General features: G+C 47.9%; 1 protein-coding gene across 1 annotated transcript in view; it reads right to left on the bottom strand.

Annotated features, from left to right (window-relative positions):
- Positions 1 to 25,583, bottom strand: part of BTK (Bruton tyrosine kinase) — a 172,239-nt gene extending 146,656 nt beyond the window's left edge. The window contains exon 1 of the mRNA XM_088466793.1: positions 25,372 to 25,583. Coding sequence (XP_088322919.1) covers positions 25,372 to 25,521 — 150 coding nt within the window. The 5' untranslated portion in view covers positions 25,522 to 25,583. The remainder of the gene's footprint in view (positions 1 to 25,371) is intronic.
- Positions 25,584 to 25,839: the final 256 nt, after the last annotated feature.

A 25,839-nucleotide genomic window follows, 5' to 3' on the forward strand; every position in this document is an offset into this window, starting at 1 on the left:
CGACTGAAATACAACCAGGTGACGTGTTCAATGACGCCTTCATGCTAATTATGCACGCCCTTTAAATGCCGTTTTGACGCCCAGACACGCCTGCATTCGCACCACCACTCCCCCGTTTACAAGCACCTTCCCCTGTTTCCACCCACAAATGGCACTGTCTGTCACTCAAGGTAGCGCTCAGTCTTTGTGCTATGAGCGCACGATTCCCGATCGCAGTGACTGGCTCGCGCACACGCGCACTGCGATGCATGCGCAGACGGGTGACAATCGCCCATAGGGAAGCAATCACGGCTTAGCGTCCGGGTCAGAATCAGGCCCACTATAGGATATCGCTCATGGAGCGATATCGTGTAGTGGATATGCGCCTTCATGTTAAAGACTAAGGGGGTCATTCAGACCCGCTCGCGAGCAAAGGACGCTCGCAAGCGGGTCAATGTTGCCCCACTGCGCATGAGCACGATGGTGGGAGCTCCGTCGTGCGCATGCGCGAGACCTGGACAGCGAAGGGCTCTCCGTCGCTCCGGGTCTCGCACCAAAGGGGGCGTGCTGTCGATGTTGTTTGACAGCACGCCCCTTTGGTGGGCGTGCCGGGGGCGTGGCTGCCAGACGGAGACGTTCCCATGGGAACGCCTACCGTCTGAAGCCGGCCCCACTGACATCAGTAATGATATCAGTGGGAGTGATTTTGGCTCTGATAGAGCCAAAATCACTCCTGGGCTTGCGGCAGCGAGACACTACCGCAGGGTCTCGTCGCAAGCCCGATTGTCGCGATGGTCAAAGACCATCGCGACCATCTTTTTGGCCGCTCGCATATGCTGTGGGTGGTCACCCACAGCTATGCGAGCGGCCAGGAGGCCGCTCCATTTTCAGGTAGGAGGGCCCTGATTCAGAGCGAGCGCTCTGGTCAGAGCGTTCAGCTCTGAATCAGGCCCTAAGTTTATATTATTTCTCCATCACCTTAAAATGATTAATGAGATTCCAGACATTTGTGTTTTTTATTGGAAACCCCACAAAGCTCAAACCAAACCTATGACTCATCTGGTACACTGAGACAGAAGTTAGTGGGAGTGGTGGTTAAGACACCCATAGCTGTCTACAGTACTTATATAATATTTTTGTATTGTATGCAAAAACGTGTGGCCAGAGTCGAATTCTCACAGATTCTGCCCGGTGACAAAGGATCTGACTCTCAAGGATACACAATAGGTGTCTCATAGAACTTCAGGGAAACTATGCAAAATTGCACTGTCAGGGATAAATATACAGTGGTTGTGAACAGATGTCAGTTTTGCATTTGCATATACTTTGTATTTATAGAAAAGTAGAGATGAGGTCTATAATTCTGGTTTCATAATAGTGGCTTCTTTCTTCATTATGCTGAAAAACTAAAGCTGGACATCCACTATACAATTTTCTGTCAGATATCTGTCCAATCTGGCTGGTTGGAATGAAAACCTGGTAATGTATGGGAACAAATGACAATCGTCCATTTGCTCACAAACACTGGAAAATAACCAAAAATGGTTGTTCAGACAAATTGGTTATAACACACAAATGTAACCAATTTGAAATTTTTTATGTCCTTTTTTTAGAGTTTAAAACCATATGATCGACTGTCATTTGCTCCCATACATTACCAGTTTTCCATCCAACCAGTGGACAGATATCTGGCAGAAAATTGTATAGTGGATGCCCAGCTTAAATGTAAAGTAGCTTTCTTATTATTAAAGTAATTTATATGTGCTAAGGGGCATATGTATCAAAGCTTGATGTGAGATAAAATTGTGAAATATATATCACCAACCAATCAGCTCCAAACTATCATTTCTTAAACACAAAATGTAAGTTAGAATCTGATTGGTTGGTGATATATATCTCACAATTTTATCTCACATCAAGCTTTGATGCATAGGCCCCTAAGGGGCCTATTCATCAACACTAAAATAACGTTTTTAAGGACATTTTCCTTAAATAACGTTATTTTGGTATTCATGTAGCCACTTAGCACAGGAGATATCACAGATATCTCCTTGCTAAGTTCCCCTGCGTTCATTTCCACACTCCCCATACATTAGTATGGGGATGTGGAAATTGTGGTATTCATCAAATTCCGAAAATTATCAATTTTCGGAATATGATGCAGTTACTATTCGCCACTGTGAGGTGGCGAATAGCAGAATCCACTTACCTTTATCCGCGTGTGCAGGTCCCCCGACGAGTCCCTCCGGCGCTCTGCTCCGTCCTCAGGCTCCGGAAGCTGGTCTGTCATGTGTGCTCCCCAGCAGAGCACAAGAAAGTTTAGACAATAAAAAAAAAAGTTTTTTTTTATTCTAATCTGTCATGTGGTCTGCTGGGAAACCACATGACAGACCAGCAGGACGGAGCCGGAGGCTGCTGCGTGGACAGGTAAGTCGGGGGGGGGGGGGGAAGTGAGCGGAGGCGGGAGGGGGGTGTGGGGGGGTACGAAACTTAACGCATCTGTAGGCAGTGCTGCGCATGCGCTGGTTTTACAGATATAACAGCGCATGCGCAGCACTGTTTCCAGACGCGATAAGGTAGTGTAGGCAGGGAAAAGTATCTATTTCCCGAAAAGCTGTCATCGCAAAAATGACAGCTTTTCGGAATAGATACTTAAGGAGAGGTGGAATGATGAATTCCACCTATAATTAGCTAGAACTCCATGAGAGTTCTAAAGCTAATTATCTCCAGAGAATTTTTATGTTTAATGAATAGTCCCCTAAGTGTGATTAATATTTTTTTTATAATTATCAATTGCTTTGTATTCAGCCTTAGCTGATTTTATGAATCCTTTGCAGCACAGAAAATGCAGATGAGTAAGTGACATGACACAATACATAGGGCTCTATTTACTACAATCCGCATTTTGAATGCAGATTGTAGTGTGATATTACCGACTGAATTCGCATTGCCGGCTCCCTCGTGCGCATGCGCACTGGACAAACATCGAGGCGGCCGTGCAGTCGTAGACTGTACGTCCGCCTCTGAATAAAGCCCTCTGTCTCTGCGAATCCCCTCCGCACACTTATCACAGTAAATTTGCAAAAAATACAGTGACAAGTGCCCGCGCATGCGCTGACCGGCCGTCGCTAAGCCCCACCCCTGTCGTTAAGCCCCGCCCCCGCAATCGCGGAAAAACCCCGTGACCCCCCCTCCCTTTATTACACTTACCTGCATTGATCGGTGCTCCGGGGCTGTCCTCCGTCGCTCCGGTCAGCTGACATCCCATCCTGCACTGGGACCCGGTCAGGTGATGACCGGGCCCCAGTGCAAGATGGGAGACCAGCTGACCGGAGGCAGGACATCACCGAAGCCCCGATTATCGGTCCCTGGACTCAGGCAAGTTTTTTTTTTTTACTAATATTTTTTTATTTTCTTTTGGCAGTGATCAGCATGTGGTCTGTTTAGACCACACAGCTGATCACTGGGGCTGGCTCCGGACTCTGCTCTGCCGCAGAGCAGGAGTCCGGTAACTGGGGAAGACCCTGGATAACGCCACCTCCAGGTGGCATTATCACAGGGCTTTCCCTGGTATTTTTTCACAATTTATTTTTAGTAACTTTGGGCAGATCACATTTCCCATTACAATTATGGGAATGCGATCTGCTTACTAAAAATAAGTGATGATTAGGGCTTGGAGTAGACTTTTATGAATTCTACTCCAATTGCCCTGTATTAACTGTAGGTGATACTAAAATAATGTGAAAAAGGGAGTGAAAACAAAACACCCTTTTTCACTTTATTTTAGTAAAAATAATGTTAATAAATAGAGGCCATAAAGCGCTTGTGTCAGCTGGCATGCACTCATCTCATCAAGAATAGACATCTCTTGGCTGCCTGGGTCAGCTGCTGTTACAGATGTGTCCTCATACACTATTGCTGTAGTCGCTCCAAACAGCCCTTCTTAGCACACCGGGACCTGTGTGACACAGGTTGCGCCGAGTATTTTTTTGCAACTATTTAGCCCAAAAATCGGTCCTAGTCACAATGCGATTAATTAAAACTGTCTTACAAGACTGCACTGATTAATTTGATATGTGTGCACCTGAATTTGATTCTGTATACGTTCTGTATAAGTTCTACAATGCAGCGGCCACACATTTTTCTATGACAAGTTCTGTTGTGCTTCGTAGCGTTCCTGCTAGGTTGTTTTAGCGTGGCGCCGCACCCTGCTCCTATTTCTGAAAGGCAGAAAGCACCCTGCCCTCCAGCGCGGGTCCCCACTAAGACAGCCTGCGGGTTCTGTCTCCACCTGTGGGTCACAGTGTCCCGCGGGTAGTCAAAACGGCGGAGCAGCGGTCATCGCCGGTGAATGGATGCCGGGCGCATGCGCACGGCATCCATTTACTGTGACCGCAGAGCTTGGGGGCTGCCAGGCATGTCTGTAGGTGCCGGTCACACCCCCAAGAGTGACGACAGGGGACGCGTCATAAAGACACGCCCCTTTTCTTTGGCCTCGCCCCCTATTCGGCGCATGCAGAAGTGCCCTAGCTCTAGGTCCGGCGCCCTGCCTGCTGCCGGACCTAGAGTGAACACTACTTCGTATACAGATTCAGACTCCGTCGCACACAGATATACAAATGACGCATATTAAATTAACCAGTGCAGTCTCGTGAAGCAGCAGAAAATAATAATAATAAAGTTATATTCATCATGTTTCAGGAAATCAGACGCAAACACACCATTAGAACTTTTTATACAACCATTCGTCACCTTTAAAAGATGAAAATGAAAATAAGCTTTATTGCTGCGGATCAATTGCTAATATCACTGTACTAATGCAAATAGATTCCAGCATCAACATTACTATAAATGGGATGTAGTCGGCATCCCTATGGTCAGGATTCCCAACAGCAGTCTGAATCCCAGCTCCAGAATCCCGACCGCTGACATTCTGTTGGTATTAGGTTTAGGGTTAGGAGTTAGACACTGGCGGGGGGTTAGGGTTAGCCTGCGGCAGGAGAGGGTTAGGCTGCGGGAAAGGAGGGCTAAGATAAGGTTTATAACACTTAAAATATCCTGTCGGGATTCTTACTGTCTGGATGCTGCTGTCGGTATTCTGACTGTCGGCATCCTGACCGCCGGGATCCCGTTCCCAACCCCTATAAATCTGCGGAATTCTAATGCATTCAATCAACTAGAAGAGACCACTGACTGTTATCAACATCAGTTCACATTTTGCACCAGGATTCGGACACACCTAAGAGATCCGCCTTCAAACAGGCGAATATGAGTCTGCCTTACATGCCCCCTTCATCTCCTCCCACTTAGTGCAAGTAGTCGTAAGTGCAAAATGCTTTGGCATGACTATAGATGCATCATCATTTTTGGTGCAGAGTAAAGAAAGCAATTTGCAGGGAAGAAAATTTTAGTATAAGTGAATGGTATAATACAGGGGTTCCCAAACAGAGCCAGATAAAGGGGGGGGAGCGACAGGGGCGGTCCTCCCGTGACCCCCACACACTTGAGCATGCAGGTTTTTTTTTTTGGAGTACCTAGATGGACCAGTTTCCCTCTTCACCGGCTGCAATGGGGGCGGAACCAATACGACAAGCACCATCCCCATATCACCCGCGAATTGCGGCATTACGCTGCGAGGGAGCGGAGACTACTGATGTGAGGTGCCCGCCCCCATTAGCAACCTGCAGCTGCTGGATACAAGTAAGTGTCTGTGTACTGCGTTTGTGTGTATATTTGTGTATGTGCTATTGTATATACAGTATGTGTGTATATATGTGTATGCATGTGTTACTGTGTATATATGTGTTAGTGTGTATATACTGTGTATAAGTGTGTTTGTATGTGTTTATGTGTGTGTATACTATATATGTGTGTGGTAATATGTTATAATATGGTAAGAACTTACCCTTGTTATCTCTATTTCTATCTCTATTTCTACGAAGCCCGTAGGGTTCCACAGGATACCTTGGGGTATAGGCGATGGCGGCAGACATCGGACACCTCAGAGTTAAATTTTTTAGCCTCCCAGGATGCACTGGGGTCCCTCTCCTATACCCCGCCTCCGAGCCAAGGCAAATCAAGGAGGAGGAGAACAAAGAGAGAGAAGAAAGTCTGGAACACACAAGAATCACATTCTCACCAGAAGGAGACAGAAAAACTGGTGACCAGAACAAAGCCCATCTGCAGTACAGATGCGATGGGAAGGGAGTCCTGTGGAGCCCTATGGACTTCATAGAAATAGAAATAACAAGGGTAAGTTTTTACGATATCTCATATTTTCTACTTCAGGGTCCATAGAGTATCCACAGGATACCTTGGGGATGTCCCAAAGCAGTATCCTTTAAGGGTGGGGACGCTCCTGTGCTGAAAGGAGAATCTGCCGCCCGAAGGAAGCATCCTGAGAGGCAAAGGTATCAAATGCATAATACCTCAAAAAAGGTAATGGACAGAAGACCACATGGCTTCCTTGCAGAGCTGAACAGCAGAGGCACCACGACGAGCTGCCCACGAAGGACCCACAGACCGAGTAGAATTAGCTTCAACAGAGGATGGTACAGGAAGGCCCTCATGAATGTAAGCCTCAGAAATTGCCATGCGAATCCACCTTGCCAAAGTCTGCTTAGTAGCAGGCCAACCCTTCTTACGGAAACCACAGAGGACAAACAAAGAGTCCGACTTCCGAAATGAATTGGTATGGTCAACATGAATCCTTAGAGCACGTACCACATCCAAGGAGGCCTCACCAGCTGAGAGGTCTGGGGAATTAAAGGCCGGTACTTTAATTTCCTCATTAATGTGGAAACTAGATACCACCTTAGGTAGGAAACCAGGGTGAGTGCGAAGCACTGCCCTATCTCTATGAAAAATCAGAAAGGGAGGGCGACATGAGAGAGCCCCCAAATCTGACACCCTTCTGGCCGAAGCAATTGCCAGAAGAAACACAGTCTGAGCTGTAAGCCATTTTAAATCCACTGAGCCCAGTGGCTCAAACGGCGGTCCTTGGAGAGCCCTCAGGACCACAGCCAAATCCCAAGAAGCCACTGGTGGAACAAAGGGAGGCTAAATATGAAGTACACCTTGCATAAAGGTGCGGACATCAGGAAGGGTAGCAATCCTACGCTGAAACCACACTAATAGGGCAGAAACCTGCCCCTTCAGGGAAGCAAGGCAAAGACCGTGATCGAAGCCCGTCTGTAGGAAAGCCAAAACCCTGGATATCCTAAACACCTGAGGATAATAGCCTCTAGGTCGACACAATTCAAAGAAAGTTTGCCACACTCTGTGGTAAATTCTTGCAGAAGCAGGCTTCCGAGCTCTGAGCATGGTGTTAACTACAGAGCCAGAAAAACCCCTGAACCTTAAAAAGGGCTGTCTCAACAACCACAATAGGTCCGGACATTGGGGCAACAGCATCAGAGGGTCTATGGAGAACCAGTGACCGCTGGGCCACGCTGGAGCTATCAACAGGAGCGTGCCTCCTCCTTGCTTGAACTTCTGAAGTACTCGAGGAAGATGGGAGAACGGAGGGAAGAGGTACGCAAACTGGAAGGTCCACCGGAACACAGAGCATCTACCAGAAGAGCCTCCTCGTCTCTTGTTCTTGACCCATACATAGACAGCTTGTTGTCTTGTCAGGATGCCATGAGGTTTATCTCTGGAAGGCCCCACTTGTTCACTTGGAATTAAAACACCTCCTGGTGAAGCAACCATTCCCCTGGATGCACGTCCTGACGGCTGAGGAAGTCTGCTTTCCAGTTGAGGACTCCTGGTATGAACACTGCCGAGAGAGCTGGGAGATTGCCTTCCGCCCAAGCCAGAATGTGGGACACCTGTGTCAGGGCTGCCTGACTTCTGGTCTCCTTGGCGGTTTATGTAAGCCACTGTGGTGGCGTAGTCTGACTGGACCTGCACGGGTTTTCTGTGAAGAACTAGTCTAGCTTGCTGAAGAGCTGTGAATACCGCTCGAAGTACCAATATGTTGATTGGAAGAGCAGATTCTGCTGACGGCCACCTTTCCTAAAGAAGTGTGGACCTGTCACAGCCCCCCAACCTCGGAGACTGGCGTCTGTCATCAGATGGACCCAGTCTGAGACCCAAAAGGGGTGTCCCTTGTTGAGGTGGGACATCTGTAGCCACCAGGCCAGAAACAGCCATACCTCTGGAGAAAACACCAAGGTCAGTGTCTTTATCCGATGGGACAACCCATTCAATCTGGAGAAGATCAACTTCTGCAGAGGTCTGGAGTGAAAACTGGGCATACTCTACAATGATGAACTTCGACACCATGGACCCCAGTAACCTGATTACCGAGTGAAGGGACACTCTGCGACTCGGAAGACAAATATGAATCTTTGACTGTAAAGCAGAGATCTTTTCCTCTGTCACAAAGATCCTTCGTTGTCTGTGAGTAAACACTTCCAGTTTATCAGCCAACCGTGAGTCTGCAACACAGATATTGTCCGATGCAGATGGCCCTGAAGAACCCCCATAGACCCTGCTAAGTGCAGAAGGTCGTCCAGATAGGGTAACAGGCGGACCCCCTGCATCCACAGGTGGGCTGCCATAACTGCCATGACCTTGGTAAACACTCTAGGTGCTGTGGGAAGGCCAAAGGGCAGTACCTGAAACTGGAAATGTTCATTGACCACTGCAAACCTGAGGGACCGCTGGTGAGCTAAAGCAACTGGGACATGCAGGTAGGCATCCTGAATGTCCAAGGTCACCATAAAATCCCCAGGGTCCATAGCTAATATGATGGAACGCAGGGTCTCCATCCTGAACCAAGGGACCCTCAAAGACTTGTTAAGGGGCTTTAGGTTAAGAATAGGCCAGTAGGACCCATTGGGTGTCAGAACCAGAAAGGGGTTGGGTGTAAAACCCTGTTCCTCTCAGAGGCAACGAAACAGGCACTATAACCCCCGCTTGGAGCATAGAGTGCCCTACTTACTGGAATTCCAGGGCCTTGTCTTGAACTGACTGAAGGCCTGTGGTGAAAAACCGGCTGGTAGGCCTTCTGCGGAAGGAGATGGTGTACCCGTGAGAGACCACTTCTCCTACCCAAGTATCTGTAGTAGTCTGATACCAGCACTGGGCGAACTGAAGAAGCCGGCCTCCCACCCTGGGGTCCCCCAGGGGTGGCCCGTCCCATCAGGACTGTTCTCTGGACTTACCCTGGGCCCAACAGGGCCAAAAGGACAAAGTCCCAGACCCTGGAACCTGAAGGAACTGGGGCCGATGGCAGACACGTGAATTTAGCTACTGATAAAGTGCTCACAATTTTTTCCCAGATCAGGGCCAAAGAGGACCTCACCATTAAAGGGTAAGCATTCCAACCCTTTCTTGGACTCTGCATCAGCTCTCCATGAGTGCCACCACAGGGAGTGGCGTGCCGCCACTGCTGCCAAGGAAATTCTAGAAGTGAGGAGACCAATAACCAAGGCTGCCTCATTAACATAAATGGATCCAAGTCAGGCGAAAAAGTATCGCGCAGGGTGAAAAAGTATTGCTTTGGCGAATCCCAGACCGCCTACCTAGCGTGACATACACGCAAAACTTCATCGCCGAAGCGAAGAGTGGCGAAAGGGCGCAATATGTGGATTTTGCCTAAAGCGTGCCCCATGTTGGCTTAAGGCAAAACCCTGCAACATGGACTGGAGGTAGTAGTCAGTCTCTGTACAAAGGTAGAGAGAGAGACACTACTGTGACCACTGCGTGAACTACCAGGGAGGGAGAATTAGCTGTTTCTCCCTACATACAGTACCTGCCTTGTTTCTAACAGGTGGAGTGGAGCAGCAGGGTGTACGTCATACCTGCAGGCACAACCGCATGGTAATAGTACACAGCATGCACTGGGTATAATGCGACCACATAGCATATACATACATTATAGTAGTAAAGCAAAATACTAGTCCTGTCTGATGCTTGTCAAGCTGCAGGAACTTACTGCATTAATATGGCAGAGTGCAATACCAACTCTCACAAATACAAATACTATATAAATGTGAGAAACCCTCAGTGTTCACATCACCCTCCGCTAACAGTACTGAGCATGTGGTACGTTTTAGCTGAGGAGAATAATCACGTTCACTCACAGACAAGATGAGTGTAAACGATGTGTATGTGACGCACCACACAGAAAAACACTTTATTTTAACTGTGAGGCAATAAGCACCCTGCAGCACCGCACCGCAAGGGAGAGAAAGACAGGGATAGTAAAATGGCCGACAGTCAGAAGTGAAAGTACAGTCAGACAGTGCTAGCATATAGTCACATACAATGCAGAAATAAATCACCTGCACTACAAGCACTATGATCAACTACGCAGACACAGAGCCTGGTAGGAAACAGTGCTGCATACAATAAACTCAGCGGAGGAGAGGTATGCGGGGGATCCGGACCGCGATGCCCCCTGAATCAGAATCCAGCAGCGTTTGCCATTTGTATAAAATGGCCGCCGAGGAGCTGATAGGACAGACCCAGGGGAGGAAAGCTGTCACAGCCCCCAAAGATAGCTGTGGAAAGGCACTGTGCAGCGAGTGAGGCGCCGCCTATGAGACTGGGAAAACACACACCCCTGGCATGCTATTAACCCCTGGGACACTGGAGCATTTTCCATACTGCTGGAGCCCGCTCTACCTGGTGGACTAGTGGAAGCAGAGGATCAATACCTTGCTCCACGCGCAGCCTGTCTCCAGGGAGCCCCCTACATAGGGACAAATAACACTGTGAATCGGCGGTAACCCGATCCCGCCGCTTACCTGAATCCCTGTGATACTGGCCACAGTCTGGAATACCGGGGTCCCCGCTAGCTGAGACCCTGGTACCCGCCAGCATCCCCGGATCAGTACCGGCGTTCTGGCCCGGCGGGGTGAAGGAGCGGCAGCATGGACCTCTAATTAGCCTGTCCATGCTGCCTGCACATATCATCGCAGCAAAAGCTGCTGGAAGAAACTTCAGGGGCTGTCCAACAGCCCCCCTCTGAAGAGGTGATCTGACTCCGAGCCGGGCACCTACGAAACTGATTTGCCTTGGCTCGGGGGCGTGGTATAGGAGAGGGACCCCAGTGCATCCTGGGAGGCTGAAAAAATTAACTCTGAAGTGCCCGATGTCTGCCGCCATCGCCTATACCCCAAGGTATCCTGTGGATACCCTACGGACCCGAAAGTAGAAATATATAATATATACATTTGCTACATATATATTATATATATATGTGTGTGTGTGCGCGTGTTTAAGACACACGTGGGGGGGAGTAGGATTAGGCTCCGTGTGGTGGGTGGGGGGAGTAGGGTCCGTGTGGCGTGATGGGGACCCCCACAATTGAGTTGCCCCAGGGCCCCCACAAGCCTTAATCCGTCCCTGTTCCCAAACTGTGTGCCGTGGCACCCTGGGGTGCCTTGGGACACTTGCAGGGGTGGCTCAGGTTGGTGGTCCATCACCAAATCACATTATTATTGTTCAATGTAATGTAAACATGTGGACAAACAGAAGCACAAACCTGTCCACCAGCACATAACTGAGCCTAAGGATGACAGGTCAGCACAATTTACTTCACTTTACTAAAAAAAATTCTGAATTTCTCAATAACAAACTTTTGGCTTAGGGGTGCCGTGAAAACAATGCGGATAGTCCAGGGTGCCGTGAATCAAAAAAGTTTGGGAACCACTGGTATAATAGAAATTTGACTTTTACAAGAGTTTCAAATGTTATTCAATAAGGAACTAAGGCCCTCATTCAGAGCCGTACACTCTGAGCAGAGCGCACGCTCTGAATGAGGGCCGGCCTCCATGAAAATGGAGCGTCCTCCTGGACGTTCGTATAGCTGTGGGTCACCACCCACAGGCTATACGAGCGCGCATTTTGATGGCCGCGATGGTCGTGACCATCGCGACCATCGAAACTGCGAGCCGGAGCCTGCGGTTGAGGTTTTCAACCGCAAGCTCCGGAGTGATTTTAGCTCTATCAGAGCCAAAATCACTCCCACTGACATCACTAGTGGGAACGCCCCCGTCAGGGAGGCACGCCCCCGGCACGCCTACCAAAGGGGGCGTGCTGTCAATCAACATCGACAGCACGCCCCCTTTGATCAGACACAACGAGCGAAGGACTTTCCTTCGCTCGTCGCGTCTGGCGCATGCGCACGACGGAGCTCCCTCCGTCGTGCGCATGCTCAGTCCAGAACATCGACCCACTTGCGAGCGGACAGCCGCTCGCGAGTGGGTCTGAATCAGGCCCTAAATATTTATTACAGTATCTGGTAACATACATGACCTGACAAACACATGTATTTATATTATATACTATATGCCATTATTATTGCCCACATATACTATTCATGTCACTAGTTTCACCAAGAACAATTATAATTCTAAAAATTGTGCCCACACCCACTATACTACACTACAACTGTTGTGTCCATACTCAGTAACCCACAAGTATTAATTATACTCAAGCAAAACTGATACAAATTATCCCAACAGTATTAATTATGCTGCCAGGAGTGCCACCACACTATGGGCTCTATTTATTAACATTATTTTTACTCCAACCCCTAAGTATCACTTATTTTTAGTAAAGCAGATCGCATTTCCCATAATTGTAATGGGAAATGTGATCCGACCAGAGTTACTAAAAATAAATGTGAAAAAATATCGGGGAAAGCCCTGTGATAATAACGCCACCTGGAGGTGGCGTTATCCAGGGTCTCCCCCGGTTACCGGCCTCCTACTCTACTCTAACGGGGAGAGCAGAGCAGATCGCAAGCTGATTACTGTAAAAAAAAAAGAAAAAAAAAAAATTTGTAAAAAAAAATAATTTACTTACCTGACTCCAGGGACCGGTGATCAAGCCTGCGGTGATGACTCCCCTCCGGTGAGCTGGTCTCCCATAGTGCACTACAGCCCGGTCATGAGGTGATCGGGCCCCAGTGCAGTATGGGCGATCACCTGACCGGAGGAATGGAGAACATCACCGAAGGCCCGGAGCATGCAGGTAAGTGTAATTAAGGGAGAGGGGGGTTGCGGGGGAGGGGGGGGTCGCAGGGGCATCCGTGATCGCGGGGGCGGGGCTTAACGCCAGGGGGGTAGCAGCGGCGACCGGTCGGCGCATGCGCGGACACTTAATCACGAATTTGCGAAAATACCGTGATAAGGCTCCGAAGGGGATTTGCAGGGACAGAGCTTTATCGCAAGCTCTGTCCCTGTAAGGAATTTGTAGTAAATCCCTGTGATATTGCCTGAATTCACAATGCGAATTCACTCGGTAATATCACACTACAATCTGCATTCAGTATGCGGATTGTAGTAAATAGAGCCCTTTATGCCATTCGTCTATATGCCATCAGTAATAACCACACACATTGCACACACTTTGCATCACCAGCATATGTCATGCACCAGCAGTGTCACAATTATGCAAACAATATTAATTATGCTCTGGTAAGGCTGACATAATGTTTGTCAGCCTTACCAGAGCATAATTAATATTGTTTGCATAATCAGTAGTGATTACTGCCATTCTAATTTTGTAATGTCTACTAATATCATGCCAGAAATTTTTATCCATCAGTAATACCAACACACAATGTCGCCTCGAACTACAAGGCATAATGACTTCAATTTACTGTCGTCATTGCAAACAAGCATTATTTGATACTTCATTTGAATTCTACTTAAATGAACGCATGTAACATTGCAAAATGTGGGGCCAATGGAGTCATTGAAGAACTTTATGTATTACTGGGTATATTTTATGGCTAGTATGGTGGAAAAGTGGTGCATTTCCACCCGTATGGTGGAAAAGTGGTGCATTTCCACCCTTTCCTCATAATATCTTTTCTCTCAGCCTCTTAGGTTGGGTACACACTAGGCGACCTGCCAATATGACGCCTGATGGTACGATGGCACCATATATTGGACGGTCGGTACACATTGCACGATCCGGTGATCGACCGCCCGATATATTGCTCACCTGCACCATTCACCTTCCTGGCGTCGGCAGCTGGGTCGCTCCATTGGCCATGCATGCATGGCCAACGGAATGTCCCCAATGTCGGTGCGCGGGAGCATGCAGAGTGCATACACAGTAGTCAATCCGGATGATATGTTGTTCCAAGTCAGCATAGTGTCCGAGCACTAGGGGGTAAATTTACTAAGATTCGAGTCTGATCGAGGTTTTTTTTTTTCAACTCGATTAGCATCGCCGAAACTCTGGTGATTTGAGGCTCCTGAAACTCACAAATTTACACAGAAGTGAGTTTAGCTGAGAGTGAGATGGCCGATGGTGAAGTAGATCGAGATATCTCCCCCGAGTAGCAAATTTTGAAGGAGATTACTCACCCGAGATTACAGTGTTTTCTCTCCGCAAAACTCTCCCAAACAAGCAGCCTGCACATATCAGTGAGATAAGTGAAGGCTGCTTGTGTGTTGCAGCTGTAAAAAACTGGTTAAATGTAGAAAAAAAATTACGTAGGGTCTCCCCCCAAAAGCATAACCAGCCCCGGACTGCACAGCCAGTCCTGGTTCCAAAAATTACAGGGAACAAAACGTGTAGGGTTCCACTGTAGTTTAGGAACCAGCACCTGGCTGCAAGGCCAGTCCTGGTTTTAAATATAGGGGAAAAAAATGTGTAGGAGTCCCCCTATATTTAAAACCAGCACCGGACCCAAACCGACCGAGGTGTAATGCCACAGCCAAGGAGACCATATCACGGAGTCTCCAGGGCCAAAGCATTAACACCCCAAGCCGGTCAGCCCAAGCCGGGGATTTCAGGGGAGGTAGGGACATCCCCAAGAAGGGGTCCCCCAAAACCTCAGGCTTGGGCTGAAGCCCGGGGCTCTTTCCCGCACCGCAGGGCTGTGGGTACGGGGGTAATAATGTGGTAAATAGTTGAAATGGGAGGTTTCTATCCTCCCTGAGCTCGCCTGCCAGCATGCCTGCCCTTTTGCACTTGTGGAATTACAAGTGCCAGCAGGTGGCTGGCACCCGTACCTCCACTGTAAAATAAAAAGGTCCTACCTCACACATACTTACCTGCTGCCAGATGTTCACGTCCACTCATCCCCGTAGAACCCATTTGGAGCACCTGAATAAAAGATCTTATACTCACCTCCATCCTCGCGCTGCTCTCCAGGGGTCTTGGGGAAAAAAAAACCCGTCACCCAATCCATATACTTACATTAGCGGTGTATGTGTGTGACTACATACACCGCTACCCGGCTCTTGACTGATCAGTGTGAACTGTCAGGAGCTGGCATCCAATCAGTGGCCGCTAACTGTAGATTGGCTCCAGCTCCTGACTCACTGACCAGCCAACGTGGGAACTGTTAGCAGCCGGAGCCAGTGAAAAGTTACTCGAGTTTAGCCGATGGTGAAGTGAAGAGAGTTTTCTAACTCCAGTATTTTCCGTAGCAAAGGAGATCTCTCTCCCGAGTTTTACATTAGTAAATTTGTGAGTGGATAAAAATGCCCAAACTCTCCAGAGATTGCTAACTCAACCAAACTCGAATCTTAGTAAATTTACTCCTTGGTGTTCCCGGAAATGGAGTCGAGCCAGAGCAACAGTGCACACGCATGTAATATTGATTAAGATGAATCATTAAGATAGGACATCTTACACCAGGGCTCGACAAATCCAAGGGCCATGTCACCATGGCTACCAGATTTTGCTGCCTGGCTACCAGATTTTGCAGTGAGAGAGGAAGCAGATCCTCATCAGCTCTGGCGGAGATTTGTGCCTATAGTATTGCGGTGTTCATATTATGCACAGGAGTGCATGTGCTGAGTGTCACCGGCGGTGACTGCTGTGTCTGTATCCGTCCCGGCCTGCGCTGATAACTCCTCTCCATCCTGGCCTGCTCTGATTCCTGCTGTCTGTCCCAGTCTATGCTAATACTCCTGTACGTCCCCGGCTGTCTACTGTCATCCTATCTGCATAGAGCTCTCCGATAGTAGGGTCTATGCGTGGCCAGGGATTGTGGAGCGGCTTCAGAGGGATAGTGGTGTGACCATGAGGGGAGGGGAATTGTACTTTCTGGCACCATTGTTTTATGTGAAATGTGGTCTGTTATTACTGGAGGGTGGAGCAGGGGAGCTGTGCAGAGCAGTGAGGGGACCTCCGTTTTACTGTATCCATTCAACTGACCATTTTGTGGACTAGTATAGTGTATAGTCAATTAGGAATAGCGGTCAGCGCTCCTACAAGGGGTTTGTTTAGCACCACTAGCTGCTACCGCAGGAAAGTGTCCTTCACTTCCCTAACTCGAGGAAAAGAAGCAGATAAAAATGGGGGAAGCGTTCTGTGGTGGGTAGTTGCCTACCTTTAATTTCTCCTCCCCAGGAGATGTCCGGGGAGGAGAAGCAAGTGAGTTGTGACGGGGCCGGGGCCTGATAATTGCATCATTAAGCACCGCCCCCTACACGGGGACCCGCAATCGCCACGGAAATTCTCCCTACTTCACTAGGAAGTGGGCAGAATGCAGGAGAAGTGCCTACCCTTCCAGGGATGCGGGGGGATACCAGAAAAATTGGGAGCCTCCCGCAAAAACCGGGATGGTAGGCATGTATGGTATAGTGTGTATAACAGTTGCATAACACACAGAGCTGTGCTCCTTACCCATTCCTGTAATTTTTTTGGGGGGTGGTGGTCTGGCTCCTACAATTTCATCCTGGCTCCTAGATTTGTCAAGCCCTGTCTTACACCATATTGTCTCCAACAGCTCAGGTTCATGGTCCTTGGGAATATAGGTGAGTAATAAAGCATAAAAAGAGGTGTGTTTTTCTTTACTTACAATAATTTTACTACAGCAGGCCCTGGATGTTAAAGCATGCTGGTACTTTTGGTTGTCCATGTGTCACCATTCTCAATCAGCTACTGAAATTGGGTATGGTATTGCTGGTGGTAACCTCTAGTTTATCAGTAGGGTGTTGGGAATAGACCAGGTGTTATCAACAATATGCAGTCAATATGTTGGCGTTCACTGTGAACATTCATAATGTCGACACCTGAATGTTGACAGTTATTATGTTGATATGGTTAAAATGTTGTCTTCTATCATGTCGACATGTGGAAAATGTTGAAATGGACAAAATGTCAAAATATGACATGCTGACATAGCCCCTCATTCAGAGCCGTTCGCTATTTGCGTTCGTTCGTTCAAAAACAAAGGGGTGGCTATTCAAATGATCCGTTCGCACATTGCAGTCTGTTCACACCTCTAAGTCTGAACGAGCGAGCAAATCGTTTATTTGTTAAAAACGCCCCCTGGCCGCTCGCACCATACGTCATGTCCACTATTTATTAGATTAATCGAGTACATCGAACAGGATATGAACTGCTTGCTATTCTTGTGGTTGGTTTTTTCAACCGCTATTTTGCGAGCAGTTCTGAGTTAAAAAAAAACAAGTGACGTGGTCAGTGACGCTGCTATATTAATTATGCACACCCATAAAACGCCCGTTTTGACCTTTAAGCACGCCTGATTTCTGATCTCCACTCCCCGTTTTCAAGCACCTTCCCCTGTTACCACATACGCCTCATTCTGTCACTCAAAATAGCAGGCACTCGCTATATTGCGTACAAACGATTTTCAGCCGCACTGACTGGTTCGCGCATGCGTACTAAAACCGTACGCATGCGCAGATGTGCGAACATCGCTCGGAACGAGCGTACTGCCGCTAGTGAGTGGCTCTGAATGAGGGCCATAGTGCAAATGTTGACATTACCATTAGGATTAGGTTTAGGAATACCTTACAAATGCACTGTCGACATTATGACCATGTCATCAATGCTGTATGCTCACATGGTGATTGTCAACATGATGAACATGTCCAAATGTCTGTCAACATTATCACCGTGATTCAAATAGAAATGGCAAGTCACAGGCATCACTGCAATGTTGCTCTTTAACTCTGCACTGCGCGACCTATACGAACTGCATGAAAGAGAGGGGAAATCATCCGGAACCGGTATACAATCGGGAAACCGGCTGCCTTAATACCGGCAGCCGGCTTTCCGACTGTCATATCCCGGTGAGGGATGAAATGCCAGGCGTCTAGATGTAGACGCCTGACATTTCCCCGACGTCGGGAGACAGGCTCCCGGCATCCCGATCAAAGGGATGCCGGGCGCCGCGAGCGGACAGCCGCGTGGGGAGGGGGAGGTTTAGGGCACCAAGGGGGGACCTAGGGTTAGGCACCCCCCGGGACGGTTAGGGTTAGGCTAGGGGGAGGGAGGGTTAGGGTTAGGCACCCCCGGGGTGGACTTAGGGTCAGGCACCCCCCCGGGGGACTTGGGGGGGGGGGGGGGTTAGGGTTAGGCACCCCTAAGGAGGGTTAGGGGGTTAGGTTAAGTTAGTTAGTACTTACCTATCCACGATTGGGATTTCCAGCACTGTCGGGTTTACGCTGCTGGGAACTCTGCTGTTGTCGGCCAGGCGCTGCGGGTAATCGAACCGATTCCCAGGAACCTCCAAAAAGTGGAATATAAGATAGCAGCATAGAAGGCAAAGTAAGGAGACTTGTATAATATAAATAATGGAAAAATGATTGCCAGCAAGTGTATATCAGCAATAAATGGTCTAGAGAATTTTGGGGGACATAAAAATATCTCAATCGTGATTTTAGGTGTGCATACAGAAGAAAATATAAGAAAAACAATTGAAAGTCCCTTCAGCACGTTCATTGCCATCAATACAACAACTATATATCCCACATAATTTACACTAATTTTTCTGCTTTTTAGATATAAATGAATTGTCTTTATTGGCCATATTTTCCTATTTAAATTTATAAATACATTCTTATTCATTGGGAGGGGTGTCTCAGGGGTACTGCACCATGGGCCTGATTCACTATGGATCGTTATTCTGCTTATACGCACGCAAACGCAGTTGCTAATATCAGCGGTGACATGTAAATGTTTGCATTCGCATTGCGATGGCAGCCTGACATAAAGACGCCCACTTCCCCTTACTCACATCCGTATACTAGGGCAACATAGAGAAACATTCGGTAACATCGGACAATAAAGCCCAGACCTTACTCAAGAATCGCTTACTTCAGTGTGCGCTATGATGCGTCAGGCCGCATCTGGTATCGCAGTGGCTAATTTATGTATGCCCATGCAACGGCGTTGAAGTGCACTGGCACGCCTGCGTTCGCCCGAGCAACCCCCCGTCACCACCCACAAACGGCACTTCCTGTCAATCACTCTGCCATGGGTCTGCGTATCCTCTGATTGCTGTCCCGATCACAGCGTCTGATTCGCGCACTGCGTATGAAAGTCCGATGGACGATGTCGCTGACGATGCGCGGGAACTTGCATCGTCAGTGACATTAAAGGTACACGTTAGACGATGTTGCCGACATGTCATCCGATGCGGCTGGATCGGGCGACATATCGTCTAGTGTGTACCCAGCGTTATTTGGGCATCCCTGCATGATTATTATGTGTCACAGCACTCTGTGTAGTGTGCAGCAGCTGAGACAGTAATCACAAAGAGTAAAGGAGAGCAGCGCCGGACTGGCCATCTGGCAAATGCCAGAAGAGCCCATGGCCTGATGCACCAGTCCGGACTGAAACCTGGGGAGGTCACGGCCCCGTTGTGCTTGCCTACAGCGTGAGTGCACGCATCTACGGTGTGAGTGCGCGCATCTACAGTGCGTACACAGTGATTAATACCAGGGCTGATCTGGAGCTTTAGTCTGTCCCTGAAGGGGAGGCAAGGTCCCACAATCACTCAGTGAAATATATCAGTCCCAGCAAGTTGTATCTAATTTTAATCAATATTATGCTCAAAAATTGTTTATCACTATAGCTGACAGCTGACACAGTGCAAACGTTTCATTTATCCATTGGTGTATTGCTTTCTTTATAATGTGTTTTTTTTCTGTTGTTATATGTCCTTGCTGACAAAATGTTGTATAAAAAGTATAATATGTGTTGCACAAATTTATTGACATTTATAGATGATTACAGTAAACATTGTTGGACTGGGGTATAAAGGGTCCACCAGGGGAATGCAGTGGTAGTGGAACATGCTTAAAGACTACAAGGGGGGGGACTACTACTACTGGGGGCACTACAAGGGGACTACTACTACTGGGGGCACTACAAGGGGACCACTACTACTGGGGGCACTACAAGGGGGGGGGGGACTACTACTACTGGGGGCACTACAATGGGGGGACTACTACTATTGGGACCCTACAAGGGGGGGACTACTACTACTGGGGGCACTACAAGGGGGGGACTACTACTAGGGGCACAAGGGGAGGGGACTACTACTATGGGCACTGTATAGGGAGGAAGGGACTACCACTGGGGGCACTGCATCGAGGGACCACTGCTGGGGGCTCTCTGCTGGGGGCTGTATATAAAGGGCAATACTAGAGGTACTGCATAGGGGGGAGACTACAACTGGGACCACTATTTAAGGGGCACTGCATAAGGGTTACCACTATTGGGGGCACTGCATGGGGGGGTGGACTGCTACTGGGGGCACTATATAAGGGGCTTAATACTGGGGGCAAAAGGGGTACTGCACAGGGGGGACCACTACTGGGGGCACTATATAAGGGGCTTACAACAAGGGGCACTGCACAGGGGGGACCACTACTGGGGGCACTGTATAAGGGGCACTGCATAGGGGCTTCACTACTGGGGGCACTAGTGGAGGCCTGCATAAAGGGGGTCCTCTCCTGGGGCACGGGGGGGCACTGCATATGGGCACTATGTCAGGGGGCCGCCCCTAATCTTTATTTTTACTTTACATTAATCCCATATGGCCCCGCCTCTTCCCTGGAACACTTGATGGGGGGGAGGGAAGCGCCGTAGCATGAACGTTCTTCGGGCACCCTGGCTATACACTACTCCTCTGCCAGGGCCGCCTGCATGCATTTGCCCCCCAGGCTAAAAGTTGCCAGCCAGCCCGATATCAGCAGGGTAAAACTGGCAGGCTTGGACTGGGCTGCCGGGAATTCCTCAGTGGGCCTGGATGATTCATAGCCATGCCTTCTATCGCAGGAGGGCGGGGTCTAGCACAAACCACCAACTCACTACATTGAGGTTCACTATAGCAGGCTGCACACAGCAGCTGCTTGCAGCAGGGGCTGCATGCTGTGCTGGGTTAAGTCTAATACAAGGTGCTGTAAAGACCTCTGACTTTACAACCACGTGACCGGCGGCAAAAGGGGCAGAGGCAAGGTACAGAACGGGGGCCAAAAGTGTCCCATTGCAGGCTCAATTTGCTCGCCAAGCTTCGGGCACCGTGGCTCGCTTCGCTTGCCACAGGTTTATATTCCCCCTCCATTCAGGGCCGTCTCTTCCATTGGGCTTTTAGGGCACTTGCCCAAGGGCCCAAAGCTTCAAGGGGCCCTCTAGCCCCCTGCAGCCACTGCCTGTTACTCATTTATTTGTATTTATTTTTTTAAAGCACTAGTCTGTGCTAGTAGTTGTAACCCCCCCCCTTCCTCTGGTACGCAGCCGCGGGCAGTCTATGTCTCTGTGATACAGCTGCACCGTGTGTGTAGCGCTGACCGGGCGGAGTTCGGTCAGCACTACACAGTGACAAACACAGCCGCTGGCGCCGGCAGCTGTGTGTTTGTTTTAGCAGCTGCTGCTCCCACTGCATCTTCAGGCTCCCGCAGAGGGTAATGGGAGAGACGTCATAACGTCTCTCCCGTAATGCAGAGCAGCCCGGCCCGGACGGAGGAGCGCATGGCGGCTGCGGGGGTTCAGGTAAGTGTTTATCTTTTGTCTACTGGGGGGGTGGACCACTACAAGGGGGGGGACTACTACTGGGGGCCACAACTACTAGGGGCACCACAAGGAGGGGGGAGGAAAACTACTAGGGGCACTGCATGGGGGGGACTACCACTGGGGGCTCTGCATCGGGAGACTACAACTGGGGGCTCTATATAAAGGGCACTACTGGGGGTACAGCATAGTGAGGGGGGGGACTACAACTGGGACCACTTTACAGGGCACTGCATAAGGTGTACTACTATTGGGGACACTGCATGGGGGTCTACTGCTGGGGGCACTATATAAGGGGCATTGCATAGTGGCTACCACTACTGGGGAAACTGCATTGGGAGGAGCACTACTGGGGGCACTATATAAGGGACGTACTACTGGGGACACAATAGGTGGGTAGGGGCCCCAGTGCATTAGTTTGCCCAGGGCCCACACTGCTGTTAAGACAGCCCTGCCTCCATTCCCACTTGTATAGTAACACTGGCAGCAGACCAGCCCTGCCGTAGCGGTCACATGGTTGTGATGTCAGAGGTCCTTTCTCCTACTTGGATCTAGCAACAACCCTGCAATGCTGCGGGCTCCATCATCACTGATCCATTTACCAGAATCAACGGTGACGTCAGCAGTGGGAGGAGCTCAGCCCAGGCTACTGCAGGAAACCCACTTAGTGACAGATGAGCAAGCACAAAGGCTGTTTGTATACTGTCTGACTGACCTGGCCGGCAGATACAGGCGGTAGGTGGGTAATGAGGATCGGGGCACTGCACTACTGGGAAATAAATCCCATGAGGCTCTGCAGAGAGGTTGTGCTGAGGATGTGCTGAGATCTGATTGGAGGAGCCCATTACATTCTCCTCTGACCCCTGGAGATCATCAGCAGGGCAGTCTTATGGGAGTAATTCATTCATTGTGAGTGAGGCTGTGTCTGCTGCTCTTCGAGCAGACTGGTGCTGTGGTCCTTCTGCGTTACCTTATAATAAATGGCCCCGACACTTAATTTATACAAAAGTAGGTGAAAATAATTATTTTCACCTGCTTTTGTATAAATTAAGTGATGATGAATAGGGCACTCAGTGTCCCCTTTAGGCTTCTAAAACATTTTGACTTTTAAATTAAGAAATTTGTCCAGATTGAAGTAGCACCTTTGGGAGTACACTCAGGGTTACGCATGCGCCGTATGGGTTTTCTGAATTTTTCATGCATGTGCAGTAGCAAATAATCACTCAACTACATGCACATCGGTATCGCGTGCGACTCAGAATCAGACCCTAACTGTTTGTCATTTGTCCACTTTTTGTTTATATAGTATACTATGACGCTACTATAATGGCTGGCCACTCCTCTCTGGTGGTTAGCCACACCCCTTTCGGTGAGTGGTCAAATTCCTTAGTAGGCCCCTATGACTGCATTCCTCTGGTGTCCAGTAAGCCTTACATTAGTAGTGGGAAAAATAATGGAAACACTATTAAAAGAAAGAGTGGTGGAATGTCTCAAATCCAACAAATTACAAGATCCCAAACAGCATGAATTTACTCAGGGAAGATCATGACAAACAAATCTCATTGACTTTTTTGACTGGGTGACAAAAGTAATAGATCAAGATGTAGCTTATCTAGACTTTAGTAAGGCTTTTGACACTGTCCCGCATCGCAGAATGATAACCAAACTGGAAAGCTTGGGATTGGATTCTATGACTGTTGAATGAATAAGATCTTGGTTGCAGGATAGGAAACAGAGAGTTGTAGTAAATGTATTCACAGGAGGGAAAGGTTACTAGTGGAGTACCCCAGGGATCTGTACTTGGGCCGGTGCTTTTTAATATCTATGTTGGTGATATTGCAAATAGGGTAATATTGAAGGGAAACTATGCCTTTTTGCAGATGACACAAAAGTATGCAACAGGGTAGACACACCAGGAAGGGTAAAACAAATGACTGTGGATCTGGGTAGACTAGAGGAATAGACAAGAACATGGCAACTGCAGTTTAATGTCAAAACATGCAAAATCATGCACTTGGGTCTCAATAACCTAAAGGCTAAATATAGTATCACGGACACTATAATGAAAAATACAGAGGAGGAAAAGGATTGAGGAGTCACCATTTCAAATGACTTGAAGGCAGGCAAGCAATGCACCAAAGCATTGAGGAAGGCAAGTCAGATGTTTGGTTGCTTAGGGAGAGGAATCAGTAGCAGGAAAAAATAAGTGATAATGCCACTGTATAGGTCTTTGGTACGGTCTCATCTAGAATACTGTGTTCAGTTTTGGAGACCATATCTCCAGAAGGATATAGACACATGAGAGACGGTACAAAGAAGGGCAACTAAAATGGTGCATGGCTTACAACACAGAACTTACCCAGAAAGACTAAACGATCTTAAAATGTATAGTTTGGAACAGAGAAGGGAAAGGGGGGACATGATAGAAACTTTCAAATACATGAAGGGTTTTAACAAGGGATAGGAGGGAAGCATTCTTCAAAGGAAGAGATGTACAAGAACACGAGGACATGCACTGAGACTGGAGGCTCAGAGGAAATTTGAGGAAAGGGTAGTGGCTAAGTGAAATAGCCTCCCATCAGATGTGGTTGAAGCTAAAATGGTGGAACAATTTAAACACGCTTGGGATAGGCATAAGAATATCCTTAAGAGAGACGTAAGGAGCAAATAGGGTTGAAGTTTCCAAAAGAATACATGAAAAGGCCAGACTAGATGGGCCAGCCGTCAAAATCTATGTTTCATGCCCCAGTCAGATACTGAAAACTGGTAGACAGAGAGTTCAGGAGTAGACCCTAGTAGCATAGCAGTAGCCCCATATGGCAATGGGGGATGAGCAACCAACAATGCAGTTGTATTACCACTTTTTTTGTCCATCAAATGTTCTGCTGTCAATGGTTTCTAACTACCAGAATATCATCAGCCGCATGAGCAAAAGAGAAAGTAACCACTGTCATATCTTTGCCACAGATGTGCACATTGTACCTCTCCGATCGAAGATAAAAACCAACAACCATCAGCAATATCCATCAATGGTTGCTAACCATCGCTGGTCAAAGGTCAACCCTTTTAAGCGGTTAATGGTAAATAGCAGCAGGAATAGAATAGGTATTACGGCATCAGATGACAACGCTGAACACAGACCACCAGTTATATATATTGCTACTTTTGTATTTGTCACCACATTTCGGCTGATCACACCTCTAGAGTTGCCATCATTATAATCTTTGTCATTGCTTTTAACTACTGATACAACATGATTTTCTTTTATACTGATGGTGCATACTAAAGACTTAGGCCAAGGAGCTGTGACGGGGGGACACAGTGACCAAATGGAGCAAAGCTGCAATCAAAATTCTGCCACTAAAATAAGATACAGTACTGTTATGTCTGCTATACAAAATAGGTAACGTAAAGAAAAAACCTTTCTGACTTAAGACCCAATAAAATTCTATATAATACATATTTAAGCCTCTCTTTATTTATGTCTCTTTTCTTTCCATTTAATACTATCAGGATACAGCTTTGTGTATTGCATGAACCTTTAGTCAAATAAGGTTACCATTAAACAACAGCTAGCAAAATCTACACATCAATAAGCCTGATTTCTGCAGTCATAAATAAGGAAAATATAATTCTTACCCCTCTATCAAAGTCATATTCGTAGTACGTGATCTTGTTCTCAGTAAGCACAAACAGCCTCTTCTTGTAGTTTAGAGGTGATGTCTTACGTTTCTGCTGTGATCTCTTTAAGAAAATACTCTCCAGGATACTAGGGGTTGCTGCAGCCATGGTAAAAGATCCTTGTAGGGTGTGGGCGATGGATGGGTGATAAAGTGACTTCAACGTATAGCTTTACAATTAGCTTGTGAGTCTGACCAAACAGCTGATGATCTACATATTAAAGTTTGACTTATCTGCATACGTCACTCTTGAGCCTCTCCCCTTTGTTGGAACATTTGATAATGTAATACGACCAGCACCAGTGGAAGTAGGTCCATCAGTCTATGGGAAATCTGAGAATGAAAAGGTTGATGTATTTGTTAGTCTATACTTTCACTATGAACATTCCCTTGTGACAAAATGAATGTTTATGCTGGGCATACACTA

The sequence above is a fragment of the Taudactylus pleione genome, unplaced genomic scaffold, assembly GCF_031769625.1.
Source record: "Taudactylus pleione unplaced genomic scaffold, aTauple2 ptg000009l, whole genome shotgun sequence".
Classification (NCBI taxonomy): Eukaryota; Metazoa; Chordata; class Amphibia; order Anura; family Myobatrachidae; genus Taudactylus; species Taudactylus pleione.